The sequence below is a fragment of the Anopheles coustani genome, chromosome X, assembly GCF_943734705.1.
Source record: "Anopheles coustani chromosome X, idAnoCousDA_361_x.2, whole genome shotgun sequence".
Taxonomy (NCBI): Eukaryota; Metazoa; Arthropoda; class Insecta; order Diptera; family Culicidae; genus Anopheles; species Anopheles coustani.
The window spans coordinates 11,544,760-11,563,756 of record NC_071290.1 but is presented as its reverse complement, the minus strand read 5'-3'; the positions used below and the strand labels follow the sequence as shown (position 1 = coordinate 11,563,756).

Here is an 18,997-nt window from a genome sequence, read left to right as displayed (position 1 = left end):
GTAGATTTCAAGATATGTAATCTCTTCAGTTCCTACCATACCTATACCAAAGGTACAGTCGGAACTATCGGAACGACAACACCCCCGTATTAAAACTAAACATGATAAACATGCCCTACCCGCTCTCATTACAAGCTCTTCTGACCCTGATCCCCTCTTTCCTCCAATCGATGCTCTCCTATACAACCCCCAGCCCCTCCTCTATCCCTCTTATCCCTCATCAGGCCTCTCTCGACAAACACTGAGGCATGTTCGCGGCCGAAATGAATCGAAGCGAATGAAGCGTAACGACCCGGAACGACATCCCCGGCAACTCTATCGGCTGGTGACACACTTCCGGCTCCCCACTACCATCACCACTCCATTGGCAAACTCCCACGCCCTGGTCAACCCACTCCCTCCCCAATCCCCACTCTCCCGCTCCAGTGTATGTGCGTTTGTTTATGTTTTGTTGCGTACGCGCACTAAAACTGCTATCTCATACTTTCAATTATTCCAGTGCTGTCATTCCCAACCCCTCCACTCGCATCGCTTCTCTATATCTCCCACTCCAAGGAGCATATCGCAAGGACTTCAGGATAAGATGAGAACAACCATGAATGTCTTCATCTAGCCGTATTCATTAATCCGCTTTCCGAACCTGCTGATCTTAGAATTCTCTGCCCACGCCAGGCCTCGAGGGATGGGGTTAGGTTCTTTCTCGATCGATCGGAAGGCGCCTACAAATTCGCCCTCGGAGCGGATGGAATTGATAAAAATAAAATGATTTGCCAGAATCGAACCGAGAAGTGGGATCACCGCTCACCCTCTTACTACAACAGGACTTACTTCCGCCATCAGAATCGCCAGGCTCAATCGCCCTCCTCGATGGAGCCGGAAGTGGCTGGCTTGCGTGATTTCATCAACATACCAGCCCGCGGCCATTTTTCTTCCCTTTTCCGCCCCTTTTGTCTTTTTTTCCCAGCCACCCTCCCAGCCGTTCCGATGATAATGGCCGATAGATGTAGGTCAGCGGAAAACACATAAAAGAAGTCATCCGTTCCCAATCTCCTACCCTATTTCTTGTTGTGCCGCTCGCTGTTGCCTTCGTTCAGTGGTATCTAAGTAAGGATTTCCTTGTCGAGGATCGTAAAAATGCGGGTTCAAAGTTGGGTCCGAAGGGACACGACCCCAAGGAATGCTCTTCCTCGAGCGCGTCAGATAGGTGATCGTCGTCCGATGGGGGGAAAACGATAGGTTTACAGCCGGCACCCTTTGGCTGGGCTTCACCTCTAGGGCCACCAGGTTCGCTGAGTGGCGAGGGGGCGGCTTCGACGTTCCTGTTCCTACGCGACGATTCGTTTTACAACGTTTGCCCACATCGGATAATTATTGGCCCGAATCGAAGTTTAATCGTTTTCGGTGATATTGTCTACTGCTTCTGCATCTTCTTCTGGTTCCACTGCCTCATGCTCCTTTTACCTACTTTCCCGACCACATCCCCACTCATTACCCCTTTTTTGCGAGCGGGGAGGGGGGACGAACTTTAAAAGGAAAATAAAATGTCCAATTTCGTGGCTCACGAGTTGTCGGACGTTCTTATCGTCCAGCGAACGCCTCCTTCCCTCGTCGTTCGGAAGGCGGCGTTTTATAGCCGAGTCGGTTGCCTCGGTCGCTACCAATTAGTCGCTTTTTTCCCCCCCGCAGTACCAGCCTCAACGAGAAGTTTGAGCCCTGGGCCTTTCCACCACACTATCCCGTAAGTACCCGGTTCCGTCATTAAAGCCCAAACATTAAAACTAAACCGGCGGCGGAAGCCTTTTTCGCTGCCGTCAATTCGGGCGTAGCGGCTGAGAGGGAGAGGATCAATCAGCGCACGGGTCCGATATCGGATGCCATCTCACAAAATACTCTCCGAAACTTCTGTGCTTACGCAAGCTCCGTAACGCAGCGGGTAACGAGGTTGGATCGTACGCTGAACGACGCTGGTTCAAATCTCTGGCATGCGCTTTCTCGTTAAAGCGGCTCATTAAAAAAGAAATCCCAATCGGAAGGAAAAAGATGAACGAGAAAGAGGGATGTTCTGGTACTTAATGGTGAGTATTAAGAGAAGAACTTATCGCGCTTTTCTCATTGGCAGCAGCAACATTATCGCAAAAAAGTAAAGGAAGCCCTTCAATATCGCCTATCAATAAAAAGTTGAAAGTAACGAAAAACAAAAAAAAACAAAGAGTAAAAAAAAGGAGTGAAAACATATTAACGAAGGAGGAGAAGACTGCCAAATCGTCAACAGTCGAAGGAACGTATAAAAAATGACGCTCCATTTAAGGTGACAAGCGATATATTTGTATCGATTGTAAAAGTCTCTTCTTCATCACACTTACGGCAAAAATGGTTCCCCCTTCTTCCGCCGTTCTTTTCCCCCCACACTCAAACACAGCATCCCTTTAACCTCCCAAAGTGATTATGAACACCTTAAAAAATATACACCCAAAAAAAGAGACTGCCGAAATTGTCTCCAAAAACGACGCATACTCGTGTGTGTAGTGTCGTTTTGTGAGTGTTTTTTTTTGTTTGGGTCCTTCTCAACTCACCCGCTCCAACACTTACCTCGTCGGACATCTCCGCCTGGTGTCGCCCGGGAAACGCAGCGGCCATTTGGCGCCATTAGGGGAACCTCGCGACGTCGGGTGTAAAATGTACACATGAAGCTTTAATTTAATTTATTGAAATTACCCCTCGAACACTCACTTACAAGTGATTTAAGGCTCGTCGGACGGTGAACTTGTTCCGTTTGGGGTCGGTACTCCATTTTGTTTTTCCCTTTTTTTTTTGCGTGGTTGTTGTTTTCTTTTGCTGGTTGTCCCGGTGTTCGGCGTTTTTTTCTCTCCTTGCCATCATTTACTGCGAGAACCCGCCACCCCGAATTCCATCTTCCAGGTGCCGGTAAATTGTTTATGATTATTGTTATTGTTATTACAAATATTCCAGTGGCGTTCCTTTCCGCCATTCCATTTGTCCAGGCTGTTTCCCTGGATGCGTTATTCGATTTCGCTTCTTTCGTTCGATTTGACTTGTTTGCTGCTTCCTCAAAACGTTTACTTAGCGGAGAGCTTTTTGTATGCAATTTGTTGCCAACCATATTTTCACTTTGAGTGTTTTTATTCCTGGAGTTCCTGAATGTGAACTTCCACCCTGTCTACACTCCACGTGGTGTTTTAGTAAGGTTATGTTTGGTTGATCGACTCATCATCGTGTGCAGGAAACGCTTTCCTAGACTTTCCCTTTTTTCCCAGGCGTCAACTAACCCAACACACGGAAAAAAAGCGATTTCATAGAATGGTTGTTAAAAAAAAGGTGTTAAAAACGGTGATAGACAAAACGTGACGCTGCAGAAAAAATAGGTTGTCACCAGGACGGCAGGAAAATGTTGATTAAATAACGTTTCGCCTGGTGGGCATTTTTACGGTTTTGATAAAATAAAATGCTTTCGCGGAAAGGATTGCATGTCAACGCCTTGATGGGTACGAAAAAAGGAACATTAAGCGTTTTCTACGCCGTTGCTAGCTAGCAACGGGGCATCCTTTGCTTCGTGCAGAGTATCCACCCTCCTGCCCAACTCTACCATGTCTGTTTACAGAGGTGTCTGAAAGTATTTGTCACTTTGACGGAAAGAAACAACATCCACCAACTACACCAGAAACATGGCATGAGAACGTTACATGACAGTTTTTCGATGTCCTTACAGCGAAATTGTATAAAAAAAAGGATCCATAGCAAAGAAAACACTTTGTTTGGCAGGTTCATTTTTCAACCTCCATACCAGATTCAGTTTGGAGTTGACGTGCGAAAGCGAATTGTTTAGTTTTTGTCACCGAAATTGCCATCGTTTTCATTTTTTCCCTTGGTTATGATATTTATTTGGTTTATTTTTTAAATTTTCAATTAGTTTTACCTTTTTTACATTCGTATCATGAAAGGATAAAGGATTTCAACTATTAATAGTATTCTTATTACATTGTTTCTTCACTTTTGAAATCTATTCAAATATTCAAATCTTCCCATAGGATTCTTTTCCGATTTTTTTTAGTGACGCAGCAATTATTTTGACGAATTCCTGCACTAAGCGAGCAAAGCTCACCTATGTCCATCCGAAGTTCAGTATCCAGAATAGACGAGCAAGCCCCATCATCATCATCATCATCGTCATAATCCATCCCAAGCAGCCTGGCAGTGACTGACAGTCTCGCGTGCGTGGGTTCTCACACGTCTCTCATTCCACTCGTCATCCCAAGCGCGCGATTAATCCAAGGAGCGGTGCTCCGCGCCGGATGCAATATTCACGGCCTCCCGAGCGATGAGATGTGACCTTCCGAGCGAGGTCGTAACCTCGTCGCTTAAGCGGCGGATTGTGTTGCCTCGTTTTGGCTGAGTTACGCATCGAAAGTGATTAATCGTTTCGACCGCCAGCGGATGAGTACGTTATGCGCTATTATAGGTTTTCGGTTTTGTATCTGTGCATAATCCTTTTGTGGAAGCTTCCACAAATTTCCATATCTGGGTAAGCATGTGGTTTTAATGTCTCTTCTAGGATTTTATTGCCCTCCACAATGACTTTCTCCTTTTAACCATTTCAAATGGGAATGTTTCACAAAGATGTAGCTCAATTAGGTCACATGAACGCATTCCAGCTACAAAGTTTCGATAATCTTTAGAATTGATGTCAAGTTAGTGCCCTTTACGGTTTACCCCACAATAAAGGCAAATAAAAAAAACGCTTCACCAATGGTTTGCGCAACAAATTTGCAATCACAACCGAAAGCGGGCTGCCGGTTGTCACCGTTTGTCCGGTAGCCCGCGGTGTGGTCAACGACATTTTAATTAGCTGCAATTCCACTCATCGCCTGCAATGAACGCGAAATGGGTTGGGTGGCTTTGGGGATGCTTCCTTCAGGAAGAAAACGAAACGAAACGAAATGAACATTGCAACGATACGAAAAAACCGCCGCAACCGATGGTATTAAATCATTTGCAAGCGATGGCCTCGGATCCGGTGGCCACATTAAAGAAGCACGAACGTAAAATGCCCTAACGGGCTCAAGCAACCCCCCGGAGGTGGCCTTCCTGAGGATTGGCAAACGGAAATGGTACCGTGGCGAAGCGGGAAAACGCGTGCGCCCAATTTAACGGGAATTGCGAACGGAGGGAGTAGAGAAGGACAACAGAGCAAGCCGAAAACGGAGTCACACACACATTTGCGGTCCGAAAATTGAGTTAATAAAAATAAATAATTCTCCTACATAAATGACACCGCGAGGCGCGAGGTGGATTTAATTGCGGGGAAAAACAAAACTAAAAAGCGATTAAAGCGATGGAAAGGCGGGAGGATAATGAGTGGCAACATTGGCAATAGAAGTGAAATAAAACTGACCTTAAAACGAAACTCAAACGAACCATCTCTACCATGGGCAGACGCGGTGGCTGCTGGAGAGGGCAGGGGCCGAACAAACACAACACGAATCATTTATTCACGTTGCTACACTGGAGATCTGAAAATTTCGACAGGTACGTCAAATGGGTCGGTGAGCTTTTGAACTCTGGCGACCCTCGAATGTCCGGCGAATGGAAGGGCGAGATGAAAGATCGGATAGTGATACAGCGGCGATGATCACCGACAAACGTTTGCAATTTCGCTAGCAAAACGAGCGCCGGTGAGTGGCAATTTGTTTGTTTTTCTTTCTTTCGCCGGAGATCCTTATCAGAGTGTGCTTTGCTGGTAGGGGCTGGCCGACGGCTGGGCAGCCCTTAGTCATTTCACCTTTCTAACACTGGATCGATTACAGCAATGGTCCCCCCCACCGTGCGTTTGCGTGCCGTTCGGGAATCGTGAAGAAGATTTGATCTCGGAACTGTGGCGATCGAGCTACTCATCGAACAAATCGGTACGAACGAGCTGTCAGATCGGCATCAATCACGATCGGAAAAGCAGCACACTTCCACGGCAAGCGGGTCGCCTCGGGATTGTTCCGTTGAATTTCTAAACGAAACGCACCTCGCAGAGGTTTACATTCGTTCGAAAACAGGAATGCTACCAATGCATCAGAGCTTGGGAAACGATTCCAGGTGGGCTAATGGCGAACTGGTTGATGATTGCATAATGAGTACGTCCGTACATAATGCGCATAATTTGCGTTTGGTGCGAGCGATTCATAGCTCAGTCATAAATAATTCACCCCAATCGGGGGAAACCTTCCATCAGCCGGGGCTTCTGTGCCGGTACATTAATCGTTTATCCTGCATTCTGTCAACAAGCAGCTGCAATTAAGGCAACTTTCCATCCCCACACCGATTGTGGATAACGATAAGGTGTATGGCCGACTTGACGGAAGCTAAATTTTATTTGTTGGAGCTCCGCTTCCGATGTTTATGAAAGACAATTGTTCAGCACAGTGGTTAAATTTTGTGGTAATTGTTATAATCACACTTTGTTGATTTTAAGACCGATTTGAATAAGAAAAGATTACTTAGCTAATGGTCTTCGACAGATTATAAATAAAGTAGCTTTATTGTTTAAGTAGTTTAGTTTAGAAATAATCTACGACGGCATCTTCTCGTTCAGCTCATTTTGTAAATCGTTCTTATCGGGCAAATGTAACTAACTTTAAAGCTAAAGAAGAAAAACCCCTTAGTTTCTCCAAACCCTATGGATATGATTATTCATGCTATCGTAAAGAATTGAGCAAAAAGTGTACATTTTTGCCTTGTCGCAATTCTTCGGTTCTTGGACGAAGGCGTCAAACAAATAAAAACATAGGGATTTTTTTTCTTTTTTTTTGTAATGGATAGGTAAAAGACGGAAGTAAGAGTCATTACGCTAAACGCAAGGTACAGGTATAAGGTGTTTGATAATTCTATAAAAGTTCACAATATCTGGAAAATAACAAATCCAGGAAATTTATAAACTTACACGGTTAAATAAGTCACTTAATAGGTCAATTATCAAACCGTTTAAGTAAATAATTTGCCTGGATTTGTTATTTTCTAAAAAAGTATTGTCTCAATTTCATTTTCAACTCTACTTGGCGCCTAAAAAGCGACTTCGTTGAGATAGAAAAGTTAAGATAGATAGAGCATAAATTAAATCAGTTAATGATTTTTGCAAAAATATAAGCTCGGAAATTGTGAATGAAGGAGAACGAACACTGTTGGCTAGTTTGGAAGGGAAGAGTCGTTCCAGCAAGGAAGACCTAAGCTGGACAGCTTCCGAACGATCGATTCTATTTCTACGAATAGGAGACCAAACACCTGACACAAATTCAATAACAGGTATAGAAAGAAGTGTCTAAGGCAAGAGTAATGTCATTGATATGTAAAATTAACTAAAAGAGGTCCAAGAAAGCTGTCTTGGCGAACCCCAGCCTGCTTTATGAGCGTGTCTGAGAAACTGTCCCAGATTTTAACATGGCTTGGAGTTTACAATTAGACAAATACGACTCAAGCCACGCAACAAGGTCTCAATACACTCCTAACTTCGGCAGTTTTTTCAGCAGGATCGAAAGGTTGACGGTATCGAATGCAGCTTTGAAGTAAATGTAGATTGCATCAACTTGTAATCCGTTGTCGAAGAATTCAAAGCAGAAGTGCTAGAACTGAGCATCCTCTCAACTATCCATCCTGCATCCTCTGCGACTCGAGAAGTTCACTAAATATCAATAAAGAGTTAAAAATATATCTAAAACGGTTCCTTTAAATTTTCAGTATCTGTTTTCTGTTTTGATTTTGTTTGTGAAAAATATGATTTATTTCGAATCGTTCATCCGAGTTTAATTGTAATAGGTTCACGAATCATTGGAGATTCGATTTTAAAGACATAGCTGAATCAACCAGATATCCTTGAACTTCCAGGCATGTACACGAATCTTAAAAGATTTATGCATTCAAAGATTCAGATTGAATGCAAAGAGTGAGTCAGATTCGTAAATCGGAGTCGCAATTGCTCACCTCTAGATATCTGTGACTTGAATAGGAAGCTGCCAAGGCGCAAGCTTTCGCTTCAAGCTTTCACTACTAGCGCCCTCTATGAGCATGGCATCCATCCTGCACGGTGACGTCATAGTGAAGATGAGGTGTTGAATTGTGACAGCTCTTCCGTGCGGGTGCGTACGCACGCAGCCGCATTGCTGGGAAACGTCAAACGTTTTCGGCAGTCAACCAGCGTACACACACGACGGCAGTGGTTCTTATGGGTGGCAGTGGAAGTGTTTAGTGAAAAATGCTGGAAAATCGGTGCAATTAGTGATGGCCGGCAGGGCCTAGGCGACCCAGAGGGCAGTATGATGTAGCTCGCTCGCGCGGCCTACGCCGTGACGGCGAAGTTTAGAAGGCAAAACCATAATAACAGCGCAGTGTGAGAGCAGCGAAGAACGGCAGGAAACGTAAACAATCGGGGTGTTTTCGTTGAAAATAGCAGACGAGACAAAACTCAATCAACAAAAGAACTTCTCTCACCTAAGAACGGGTATCGAATCGATCGTCAATCAAATCAGGCGCAAGTGACGAGAACCGACGGGCGTCGCCGTCGAAATGGGTTTGGCCGGTGTCAGCAGTCCCCTGAGAGGCTTCGCGAGGGCGGTGGTGGTGGTGTAGGAAGGCCTCTGTTGGAAGCTGCAGGCCAGCGTGAGGGGACAAGCATGAGTAGCGGGTCACAGACAGGGGAACAGGAACCGTCTCCAGCACCGTCGCCGGTCAGTCGTACCCGGTCGGGGTCGGAGGAAAGGCAAGATGCGACCGACCGTCCGGCCGATACCGGTCGCAATGGGTCGGAAAATGCCGACTCGGAAGGTGAACACGGGCTGGCCATCGGGGGAGCGGACGCCGCCAGTGTCGAGCGCAGTGCGGACGGAACGCCCGTGTCCGAGACCGACTCGGAGGATGAGGACGACGATGAGGAGGAAGACGAAGAACCGCCAGAGCTCAGGGCGGCCACCGAGCAGCAGGACTTCCCTCCCACGCCCTACGAGGAATGTTTGGATATGAAAATGTTTGAAATACAAACCGAGCCAAGCGGGACGACGGACAAGGCAGGCGAACCGAGCGGGCAGGAACAATCCCCGGCCGCCACAGCCGACGTTCCGGATGACGAAGGAACCAGTTTTGGCGATATCCAAGGTATTAGGCAATGTTTCTACCTCAGTACGAACTGGATCCGTGGTTTGCGAGCTGCCTCAATTTATGCCTCAAAAAGCTTGCGATCATGCGTTCAGGAAACACAATTTGTTATTATAGTCATTCACAAAGATGTATCGTTACGTTTAGTCTACTAGATGAGACATTCAACTTCAACAGATAAAGAAACAGAAAATATAGCCTAAATAGACCCAAAAATTACACTACATTCACTATTCTTCTTCTTGGCGTAACGACCTCTTGGTCATGCCTGCCCCCGTTAAGGGCTTACGAGACTTGTTTCCCTGTTGTACGTGGATAGTCAGTCCTCTCGTACAGGGGAGGGTCCGGTCTCGGTTGGGATTCGAACCCACGCCGTCGAGGTGGTGAGCCCCGGCGCTCATGGGCCGATTTTCTAACAGGCGCTACCGCTCGGCTGTCGCGGACCCCCTATTCGCGGACATTCACTATTACATTTTATAATTCAACATTTATAAAATTACCATTAAAATTAAACCATAAATTTGTAACAAGCAAACACATTTGAATGGTACTTTAATGCTATTCAATCGAAAAGATGTTTATGCCCCTTGCTTCATGCGAAATTGTCAGTAACATCCCAAGAACATTTATTAATTATTTTTTGCTATCAAAATTGGCAACTAATTTATTTTAAACTTTTTAATTAAATAACTTCAGTCGTTTTACACCCGAAGTAGTCCTTATTTGTGAAATTTGTGGAAACGAAACACGTACACTACTATCATATTTGGAAAAGTGCAGGCCATCACGTATTAAATCCCTCAAGCTATTCTGAAAATTTTCCTCTTGTATGATAAACAGTTTAAATTGATCTCTCTATTATACGTCAGTATAGCAACCTTTTTATTTAAACCAACAATAAGGAGACGAAAAGCACGGAGACGTGGAATTCTCCCGGGTCCCGAACAGAGTCTTCGTTTGCTATGATTCATCTCTACATTCAATCCAACCTTGGTTTGTGAAGTATATCATTTCTCTTAACAAAATGTATGTCGTGCGTGTATAAATAATGTACTGCAAGTTGATTATTTGTTGAGAAAATTTGGTAGCAAATGACAAGAACATGATAAGCATGGATTGTAACGGCACAACCGGATTCCGGAAGTGAATAGAGTTGTACTGTGCTGTATAGTATGAGTTTCAATTTTTAAAACCACTCTTCCTTTCCTTTTCTTTTAGAAATCGTCCCGTGCAATCTGGAGGAAAAGGAGACGACCGAAACGCTCCCAGCAGAAAAAGACAAGCTGCACGTCTCCGAATCCCCAAGCGATGTGGGGGAACGCCAACTGTCCTCACCGTCCAACGAAGATCCGGACAGTGCCACTTGTTTTGGTGTGCGACGGAAAAGTGAACTTCCGCCGGATGGTGGTGGTACCGCGAGCCGCGTCGAACAACCGGTCGTGAATGGCACGAAGAAGAAGGTACGCCCGAATCGCCTGTCGCCGACGACCCCGGCTTCGCGATCGTCCGGTTATAGGGGACGCAAAAATCACTTCTGGCTCGGTCCGGAAGCGGTGGACACGAAACAGCTAGCCGGCCCGGGTGAGCTCTGCTTCGGGGCGAATGCGGAAAGCCCGACTAAGCTGCACCGGCCGCTTGAGCGCTCGTGGCCACCGAAGACGACCGGGGGGCATCAGCAGCAGCCCAGGGATCCGATCGGGTTGGATGTGCCGGGTGCGATGGAATCGTCGTCAAGGCATCGGCAGCGGCAAAGGCAGCGGCAGGGTGCGGGCGAGTTTTCGTTCGACATCATCGATACGGATGAGCAGGAGCAGGTGGAAGGAGCGGTTGGGGGAATGTACGATTATGAATCTCAAGTCCCGAATCTCGTACCGGGGGAGGTGGCCAACGATGAGCAGGTGGAAGGTAGCTCTGACCAAAGACAACCCGGACGGTTGGATAGCAATGGTAATGACGCGCCGGAGTCGGGAAATGATGGAACGATGCCTTCCGCAGGTAGCGCAACACCCGCCATATCGAAAATGCCCTTGCGGAAGGCGGTAAAAAATGTCATTTCTTCGGAGGGTGGTGGCCTGGAGCTGCCGGGGCTCGAAGCGATCGGTGGCGATGCGTCGCTTGATCTCGATCCGGCCGGGGATCTTCCGGCACCTTCGGTGCGCCCGCACCGCCCCTTGACAAGGACACTCTCGAACGGGCGTTCGTCGGACTACGGTTGCACTGCCCGGCCCCTGATCGTCGACTACAACTCAACCCTGCAGTTGCTGGCCGGTGCTGGAGAACCTGATCCCAACTCGAATCTCACTCCCTCTGCCACTACCGGTGGTTCTTTCCGCGAGCAATCGCCAGCTGGCGCGAGTCGGCCCCAGCCACGTCCACTAACACGCGTCGGTGGTCCGCGTATGGCGGCACTGGATTTGCTCGTATGTCCACCCACCCCGACGCATCACGCACGAAGGCTGCGGGCGGCGGCGGCGGCAGCGTCGGCCAGTGGAGCGACGGCCACGACGTTGTTGGACGAATTTGGCCCGCCGGAACTCCGCACCAACCGGATGCCGGATCAAATGCTTGCCGCCTCGCTAGTGATTGCCCATCCGCCAGCGTCCGAGGACGGGCCGGACGAATCCGGGGCGTCACGGTCGGCCGACTCGGTGGTCCGGCATGTCCCCAGCATTCGGTTGCCGTCGATTCCGGAGCGGGCGCGCGCCATCCTTGCCGAACAGGACGTCGAACCGTTGCCGCCGGCTTGGGAAGCTCGAATGGATAGCCACGGGCGGATCTTCTACATCGACCACGCGACCCGCACCACCTCCTGGCAGCGGCCCGGGCCGGGCCACGCGTCCACATCCGCCACCGCCCTGCCGCACGGATCCGATCCGCACCGGCAGCAGCTCGATCGCCGCTACCAGTCCATCCGGCGCACGATCTACGAACACATGCAGCGCCACGATGGCAATGGCGTGCCCTCGAACCGTGCTTCCACGTCGTCAGGAATCTCGGTTCCCGACGGGGCCGTTCTTTCAGCACGCCCTCGCACCAGCTCCACCAGTGGCCGATCCAACTCCATCGGAACGGCCTCTGGTTCTTCCTCCTCGGGCGCGTTCCACCCGGCTCTGCTTATGATCTGCCGGTCCGACTTCTACTCGATGCTGCACACGAACGGCGAGGCCATCGCCATCTACAACCGGAACGCCGCCCTCAAGCACATGGTGTCGCGGGTGCGGCGTGATCCGGGCTGCTTCGGGCGCTACCAGCACAACCGCGACCTGGTGGCGCTCGTCAACTGCTTCGCGGCCACCGGCGCCGACCTGCCCACCGGCTGGGAAACGAAGCTCGACCAAAGCGGCAAGCAGTTCTTCATCGACCACGTCAACCGGAAGACGTCGTTCATGGACCCGCGCCTACCGACGGAGGGTCCGCGCGGGCGCCACCATCAGGCCGCGGGTGGAGGGGCGGGCCCAGGGCCCACGATTCTCCTGACCTCCGGCCCCCCGCCAGCCCCCGCCGTCCTCGTGGCGGGAGCGTTCGTCGACGATCGACCCGTGCCGCCACCGCGTCCACCCACCACCATCTCCCGGTTGGCCAACATCGGTTCGCCGGAAATTCCGGTCGCCTACAACGACAAGGTACAACAATACCCTGACTCCGTTTAGTTGTCCTTGGAAAATTGAGAGAGGGATAGTTTAAAACAAGCGCAACTGCAAATTCCTTTTATTTTACTTCCACTTTTAAGAACTTTTTAGAGGAAAACAGATAGCTGTGTAAACAAGCTCTTCAGTTTTGATTGGTTTAGAGGTTAAGCTGCTTGAGTTTAGACGGTTTTTGTAGTTTGGGACCAAACGAGAGTTTTCATAGTTTAAAAAACAAACTGCGAACACTTCTATTTTACTTTCAATTTTAAGACCTTTATGGAAAAACATATACGGAACACTTCATATGCAAATCCAGATGTAAACAATCAGCTGTACAGATCTTTCAACCATAATTTTAGATGTTTGAGAAGTTTGTCTTTAGAAGGTAGTCTTACAGTTTGGTGCAAATAGGAGGTTTTATTTTAATTTAATCCTGTATTGAATAGTTTTAAAAATACTGCTTTCTTTTACAAGTGACAAAGGTTCGATTGTTGAAGATTATTTTAGTTTGGGACAAAAGTTTATTTTAGAAAATGTTATTAACAAAAGTTTGATTTTAGAAGATAGTCTTACAGTTCATTGGAAATAGGAGGTTTTATATTAATTTCATTCAGTATTAAATAATTTTACAAATGCTGCTTTCCAATTATGGTTTAGGAGTGCACAAAGGATTGATTTTAGAAGAATTCTATTCAGCATTGTCAATTGGACAGCTCGGATTAATGTTTAGAGACTCTATCATCTATCGCCCAAAAGCATTCCCGTATTTGATCTAAAACATATTTTTACTGTCCCCTCCCCTCCGCAGGTCGTAGCGTTTCTGCGCCAGCCCAACATACTGGAGATCCTACGAGAACGGCACGGTTCGGCGGCCTGTTCACGCAATCTGCGCGAGAAAATCAACGCCATCCGGGTCGAGGGCACGACCGCCCTCGATCGCTATAGCCACGATCTCGAGCTGACGATACTGCTGAGGTAAGTGTGGCACGACCACTTCAGCTTCCGCTCGCGGGTGTGTGGGGTCCGGAAGCTCTTGTAATAGAACACCTATCGGTACACTGCATCCTCGCCAGCATTTGCAGGGAGAGCACAGTCCGTTCGGACGCATCTACGATGCCAAATGCATCCGTTGCTTGTTTCGTCGGTTTCTGTGGAGGATGTAAACTCTTCGGTGCTATGCGATCCGTGTTTATGACATATAGTGCATAAATAGAAGAGCCCTTGTGGTGTTCCTCTACGGTTGTTCATTGCTTCGTTGATCCTGTGACAGTTTCCGTCGAATGTTCTCTTCTTCGTTTGCGTTATGCTTCTGAGTAGCTACGTAGCCTTGTCCCATTTTCTTCTGAGGCAAAACTTGTAGGCGTTTGTCAGTGCTGGCGTTGCATAGCAAGCGTTAAACTCTTCGGCAATATGTTGTTTGTTTGGAGCTAAAAATAAGCGTCGTACTATACGGATTGGAACGAACAAAAACAACGTCAGTTCAGATCCGTATGAAATTCTTGGAATGATTTTGACCCTCCATCAAAACTAGTTCGATAATATGTCACTTTAATTAAGACCTAACAGGATGAGGCTTAGTCCTTCGGGGTATTGTAAGAGAACTTCAGATGTACGATAGGGAGCGCACCAAAGTGTGGGTCTAATGCTTTATAAACCTCTTTAGTCTTTCACACACGAGACTATTGTCAGTTTTGGACAACGTCATGCCACGGAGGTAACAGGTCCCCTTCAAGAGTGATACCCCGATTACAGCGTTCTTTCAATTTTTCGATACCATTGTTGTAGTAGTATTTTCTAATTTATGAATGTTTGCCATTGCTTGCTCGTTGTTGTTTTTGGTGAAATGTGAGCTCGAGCAGCACCCATTTTGCACAGAGCTTTCTCATATCCTCAAACTCATGAACGATCTTTCCTAACACGTTCCTTAGATATCTTTAGGATGTCAACTATCTCGATTATACTTTACATAACCGTTGCTTTTAATAATTTTGTGGATTTTTTTACATGTTTTCGTCTGTAACTACCTCCTTTGGGCGTCCAATTTGTTCACCGTCCTCAGTGCTTATTTCACCTCGTTTAAATTAAGCATACGAATGCTTGATGGTTGATTTTAGTGGAGCGGTGTTCAAAACCTCTTCATCAAGCCAATTTTGGCTTCGACTGTAATTTTCCCCTTCAAAAAGCAATACTTAATCACCACGGAAAATTCCTTTGTTTTCATGATTACTCAAAACGCAAAAGTGAGTGCTGTCAAATTTTGATAGAACTCGTTTGAACGTTAGTACAAATTAAAAATGATGAGCGATCTAAAAACATCCATCAATTGCAGCAACTATTCGTTTCCCTCATCCACCATGGATCTAGGAATCGCCGAGAGCCGGGAAATTCTATTAATTGTTCCTAGAAGTAAGTCCACAACAAAACATAGCATAAACAAATCACACCGTTTGCGCTGCGGTTTGAAGGCAGGGTGAAAGAAGGGGAGAACAGTTTTTTTTATCACCAGTCGACCATTTTTCGTCGTCATGTGTGCTGGCTGGCTCTAGGCATGGTGCACCAACAACAAACATCAAATTGCACGCCACGAGATGATCGAATACGTCACTCATCCGCGCGCTCGAACGTGCAGGAAAACGATGTACAACAAACACGAGAAAACGGTGGCGACACGGCTTCCAAAAAGCCATCAAAAGTTAAGATTTATAATGTGCGACGCAAATTGAGGACGGCCAATCGGAACATAGCACCCTCGCCTACACGACGATGTGAGCGTCTTCTATGCAAACGACCCATCTCACCGAAGCCAATAGTGAGGACGGTTGGTATCAATTTTGAACACTTTTGAAACTCAACTCACACTCCCCTAACCCGCACCGTTGCACCGAAGTTGTGCATCGGAAATGCAGTTTTTTTTGTTCCCGTTCTCTACACCGACGCATGGGGTGTCGCTTTAAAATTGGACGAACTGAGGCCAGAGGACCGCTCCAAATTCGTTCACCTAGTTCCATCGTGTAGGAAAAATAGATAATCATACCATGCAGTAAAAATAAGCGAACGAATGTGCAGTGCTTATAATTTTCTTGTACAGCATGCAAACGTTGACGCAACTAATTTGTTCGCAGCCTATTTTTGTTCACTCGTTTTTTTGTTATGTTCAAAATTTTCGTTGTATTCATTAGTGTTTGTCGAGTTGAGTGTTTATTTGTTTTTACTGGAGGCTTATGAACAAACTGCCAACGAATGCTTGCTTTTTTAGAATGAAAGACTAATGTTTTTGAAATTATTTAAGCACTGTTTAGTTACTGCTCATTAGGTGCTCTCTTTTAAACAGTTTTCTCCATTTGAAAAAGGAAAAGTTGTAGAGATCCATGAGAAATGAATTTCCTCCTTTGATGCCTTTCTTTGTTTTTTCTTAATTTAAAGGAAATCGATTCCTTTATACTTCCTGAAAACAGCTTCGAGAAACTTTAATTTAAGTTTGTTTACCACTTTCATACTTTTTTTTAGATTCTACATGATTTCTATTACATTTTGTTATTTATTCCATTATTTTTACATTTCCTTGGTGTTCATTTGTAATAATAAGCGGTCGGAAAAACGAAAGCGTCTGTTTACTAGAAAGGTTACATATTCTAAATCATTCTCAAAACGAAATCGAAAAAGCATACTTGACTGTTTTCAAATGTTTCGTGTTGCTGGTAGTAAGAATTGAAATATCGTTAAAGTGAGTGTTGAGGAAAACACAGGTCAGCAATTAATGGTTTATACAGTTCAAAGGAAAGTGCCTTCACAGAGATTGACAAAACATAGAGTACGTTCTGTCGAGGTGGTAAAGGCACAATTGTCTGGGAGAGGATTGAACCCTTTGTAACTAAGACGACTAATCGATCGTCACGAGCGGAAGACGATGACGCATTCGAACTACTCCGCTCTAACGTGTGCCCCCGTCGAGCATCTTCGCGAACCGAGGCTATCGAACTTTTTTTATGTCAGACTTTTGCGTAGATCGCTCCCATGTTTTTACACCTTTCGCCACTTCTGGCGATCATAGCCGACGGCAGCTGCCTCCCGTGTCCGAACATAATTTATAGCTTTCCATACGCGCATAACCATGAGTGCGATATGCAAGAGTGCATCCCGCAAAGACAATTGTGCCCGATTCGGAACCGATGGAGATGTGATTCACTGTAACGCTGGCTATTTCTGGACCTACCGCACCAACACGTGTGTTGATAATGTTTTGCTCCGGGCGCAGACGAGGTGCTGCAACATATGCTGCCTTTCGGCAAGCGGGAGAAGGGGCAAGGGCTGGCGTGCAAGTGAGAATGTTGCCTGATGCGGTGAGCAGCACATCTTGATGTACAACTGAGTCGTATTAGAATAATATTCGACGAGATCTGGGTTTTGTTTCCATGTTTTCATAAATTGTCCACTATTTTTTTCAATGTTTCTTTTAATATTGTTTATCACTAAGCATTTACTTTTGTTTGCATCTTTGGTTATTGAAAAGCGATCAGTTTCAAGGAGGTCCGTTTTCGTTTTCCTTTTTTCGGATTTTTTAAACATATTTCCGTATTTCCTCCTCTTGTATTACTATATTTTCCGCTAACACTATATTTAAATGTGTTTTACGTCGTTAATTTCCCTGCGGCTTACTGGATCCGTTGAGATTTGTAAAAGTGAAATATTTCAAAATCTGCATGCGAGTGAACTCGCAAGATGACCTGCGAACGTTTACATGATCTCATCGCTCACTTCCGTCTGTGAGTTGCCAGCTCCTTCTAGCAACGCATTCGGCGCACATTGGAAACGCACTGTGGACAAATTATTTGCCACCACTAAGATGCTTGTTTTACCGATTTGTGTTGACCAAAAGCAGATGGATTTAGAACTGGGTTTTGTTAGATATTTTGGATTCAATTATCGCAGATTTTTTTTTTTTTAATTCGCTACCTTCGATTGGAGTGATGAAACTTGCTTGAAATGGATGTTTCAGACCATTTCATTGCTCATTTCATGAATCTCGCTAAATTTTTGCTTCGATTTTGAGATTCATGTATCTTTGAATGAGAGTAACCATGAATCCCAAAGATTCATAAATATATTCATGAAGCCCGAAAAAAAAATTAAGTGTTTGTTGCTTAATGTAAAAATTAAAATTTATAAAATATTCACCAAAAATAATCAATTTTCCATGATTCATGAAAGATCTTTAGAGGAAAAAAAATTATATTCATAAAAAAGTTCTTTGGAGGAAAGAGGATTCTAATCCCAAAACATTGATGACACATTTGAAACATTTATGAATCTTGATGAAGCTTTGAAAAAATTCGTGAAACTTGATTAATCTTTAGTCATCCAAATCTAAGCTTCATGAATGTTTCCAAAAATTAAACAATGCTATGGGATTCGAAACCTCTAAGATTAATAAATCAATCCGAATAAATCTTGGTTGAAAGATTTATATAAATGAACCTTCCCGAAAGATTCACAAGGCCTATTTATGAAAAAATTAGCACTAAAGGAAATTTTAAAGAATTCAAAATAAAAACCAATTTTTAAGCATCCTATAGTTGCAGCCCAGTGTGCAGTGGATGACCGTCGTCTCACTCGGAAAGATTGTTCACCCTGGGTCATTCTTACTGTCGCATCTCACTCTCGGGCACTATAAAGTGAGCCGTCGATCGCTCACCGGCTACCAGTTTAGTTTGTTTGCTTGCCGGACCGGGTGGATTTGAAATCAGTTGAGTCTTTCAGCATATTCCCTCAGATTAAGACGTGTGTGCCAGACGCTCCTGGTGCGGTTGTCCATCGCCGTTCGTTGGTGCTTAGCTTTCAGGTTCGTTCATTTGGACGTGGACACGGACTTTGGACTCAGTCTTTCAGAACATCCCATCAGGGAAAGTCGTGTGTGCCAGTCGTCGTCGCGCGTCGTTCGTTCTCTCGAGGCTCGTTTAACCCTTTGTTGGGAACAGAACTTTCTAAAATCCAGGTTTTAAAATTTCTCCCACCATGATGCTTTTGATTTGCATGTTTGTGGTGTCGGTGGTGATGCTCATTTTTGACATTGTTCGCCGCTTCCGTCAGTCACGTAGGAAGGTTGATCAAGTGCTTAAATATTACCGAGATATGGTTTAACTTCGATATGGTGTACCAAGTGCCTAACGTCGTGTTTGCGCCGTTTGAACCGTTTGAAACAAAACGTGCGTTGCGGTCAACAA

General features: G+C 45.8%; 1 protein-coding gene across 1 annotated transcript in view; it reads left to right on the top strand.

Annotated features, from left to right (window-relative positions):
• The first annotated feature begins 8,197 nt into the window (after nt 1-8,197).
• Nucleotides 8,198-18,997, top strand: part of LOC131269090 (E3 ubiquitin-protein ligase HECW2-like) — a 29,418-nt gene continuing 18,618 nt past the window's right edge. The window contains exons 1-6 of the mRNA XM_058271407.1: nt 8,198-9,147; nt 10,366-10,816; nt 10,883-12,117; nt 12,169-12,588; nt 12,643-12,770; nt 13,585-13,751. Coding sequence (XP_058127390.1) covers nt 8,670-9,147; nt 10,366-10,816; nt 10,883-12,117; nt 12,169-12,588; nt 12,643-12,770; nt 13,585-13,751 — 2,879 coding nt within the window. The 5' untranslated portion in view covers nt 8,198-8,669. The remainder of the gene's footprint in view (nt 9,148-10,365; nt 10,817-10,882; nt 12,118-12,168; nt 12,589-12,642; nt 12,771-13,584; nt 13,752-18,997) is intronic.